Source organism: Desarmillaria tabescens, assembly GCF_030435595.1.
Source record: "Desarmillaria tabescens strain CCBAS 213 chromosome Unknown EV420scaffold_151, whole genome shotgun sequence".
In the NCBI taxonomy this organism is placed as follows: Eukaryota; Fungi; Basidiomycota; class Agaricomycetes; order Agaricales; family Physalacriaceae; genus Desarmillaria; species Desarmillaria tabescens.
Genome location: NW_026848450.1, coordinates 71,363 through 73,334, shown reverse-complemented (window position 1 = coordinate 73,334; position 1,972 = coordinate 71,363). Strand labels below are relative to the sequence as shown.

Here is a 1,972-nt window from a genome sequence, read left to right as displayed (position 1 = left end):
TTAACACTGTCATTTTCGACGCTGGTTTCTCAATATTGCTAGGACTACTCTCATTCGCAGGACAGAATGCCATCAACGCTATATTCTCCATATCTATTATTTCATTGTACGTTGCATACAGCATCCCCATCGCTGCCCGCTTTATCAGAAAGAACGACTTCAAGCCTGGGCCGTTTTATCTCGGGATTTTTGTTAGTTCCTTCGAATCATATTTTAATGCATCTCTAACTGTCGTTCCTTGTAGAGCTTTCCGATCGGACTAATAGCTGTACTGTTCATGGTCTTCACGAGTGTAGTGTCCATGTTCCCTACGACTCCACAAACGACTGTTCGAGACATGAACTACTCCGTTGTAGTGCTAGGAGGTGTGACGATTTTCTCGTTGATGTGGTACTACTTCCCGAAATATGGTGGGGTTTACTGGTTCACGGGTCCTATTCCTACGTTGGACCCCATTACGCTCGTATCAGAGGACATGCTCGAAAAGGAGACAGTCAATATTGTTGCAGAGCTAGTTGTAGAATGATTGATATCTAAATTTGCTCTCGTTATCTCGTTATGTACACGTAATTATCATACAAAGGTAGAAGGTGAATATTTACGACGCCCAGAACGAAGCATAATATTGACAATAATACTTGCCTTACGCCAAAGACGGTATGAAGATTTGAGTGGACACTGGAAGAGGAAAGAGAGCGGTTAAAAGTGTACTAGATGTATGGGCCATCGCTTCGCGCGGCATATCCGAGTCCTATGTCGTTTCTGGGGTCGGTTTGTGTTTGTACACAAATATATCTCTAGCTTTCATATTTGGGTCTACCATTAGATCAACTCGGATAATGTCTCCTTCCATCCCAGAAGACCTCCCGACACCATCCGATTGTTGTACCAACCTTTCCGTGTATGTCAACTTAACATGCAGTAAAATGGGCATCACCATGATAGACTATATCTACCAGGGAATTTTTATACTATTTCCGACTGTAATGTCGAAGCACATGTCCGGTGGGGTATTCATATCCAACAAATATTTCGGACCCATCACCCAAAGTGAAGACGTCAGATGAAACCGGAATCCAGATAGCATAGGAGGCCGACACTGTGAACAGGATCATATGCAGGATGGCCAGTAACACGTTGATGCACACCGAGGAAAATGTGGTAGAATACTCACAGATGCCAGGGCCAGACCGCAGATATTCAGAGTAGGGGACCTAGTCAAGGCCCAATGCCCCATGGTTTCCATCACGGCAAAGAACGGGACAAGAACGCGATAGAAAAAATGAAAACGGTGCTACTAGCAATAGTCTGGAAATTATGAACACGCGACGGTACATAAATCCATTACACACGCGATGAATGTGTGGAGATGATACAACAGAAACAGGAGAGCTGAAGTTAAAACCGAGGATGAAGAGAAAGATAGGGTTCGAAGACGAGGTGGCAGAGAAGGCGGATAAAGGGCAGATGAATGAGCCAAGACGATTGAGGGGAAGAGGGCGAAGACTCTATGATCACGGAGTAAAATATCACGTACAATGGCCAAGAGAAGGAAAGTTTTTTTAAAAAAAAAATGTAGCTACAAGAAAAGGGGAGGAGTGAAATATGCAGCATTCACGATGATTTGCTAAAGTGACTGAGAGGTATTGGGACACAATGCGAAGGAGACAGAAGACAGTCGGATCGGTAAGCCGAACAAAGGCAAATGCCGCAAGGAATAGAATTTTCCCACGGGCATTTTGAAGGTGTATGACCGAGATAATCCTGACTCGGAATGTTTGTGGTAAATTTTCATTTCGGCAGAAGGACGGCCGATGAGTTCCAGATAAAAACGCCGCTCGGATAATCTCTCGAGAATTACCGGTTCACTGTCCTTGAACTTGACCTACCATCATGTCACTGTCTTTGTTCTCTTTGCCCCCGGAAATCCTTACTCAGTGCATGGACAGCTTGGACTACTGGTCTCTGCTCC

At 44.5% G+C, this 1,972-nt stretch overlaps 1 protein-coding gene across 1 annotated transcript; it reads right to left on the bottom strand.

The window, feature by feature from the left end:
* Positions 1 to 1,169: 1,169 nt before the first annotated feature.
* On the bottom strand, positions 1,170 to 1,656 carry EV420DRAFT_1593439 (uncharacterized protein). The gene has a single exon (XM_060474952.1). It carries the CDS (start codon positions 1,612 to 1,614, stop codon positions 1,399 to 1,401), a length of 216 nt encoding a protein of 71 aa, XP_060321957.1. The 5' UTR covers positions 1,615 to 1,656; the 3' UTR covers positions 1,170 to 1,398.
* Positions 1,657 to 1,972: the final 316 nt, after the last annotated feature.

What these genes read in the sequence shown, in the direction of transcription:
- EV420DRAFT_1593439 (XM_060474952.1), bottom strand. Translation starts at nt 1,614, where the DNA reads ATGCTGCATATTTCACTCCTCCCCTTTTCTTGTAGCTACATTTTTTTT.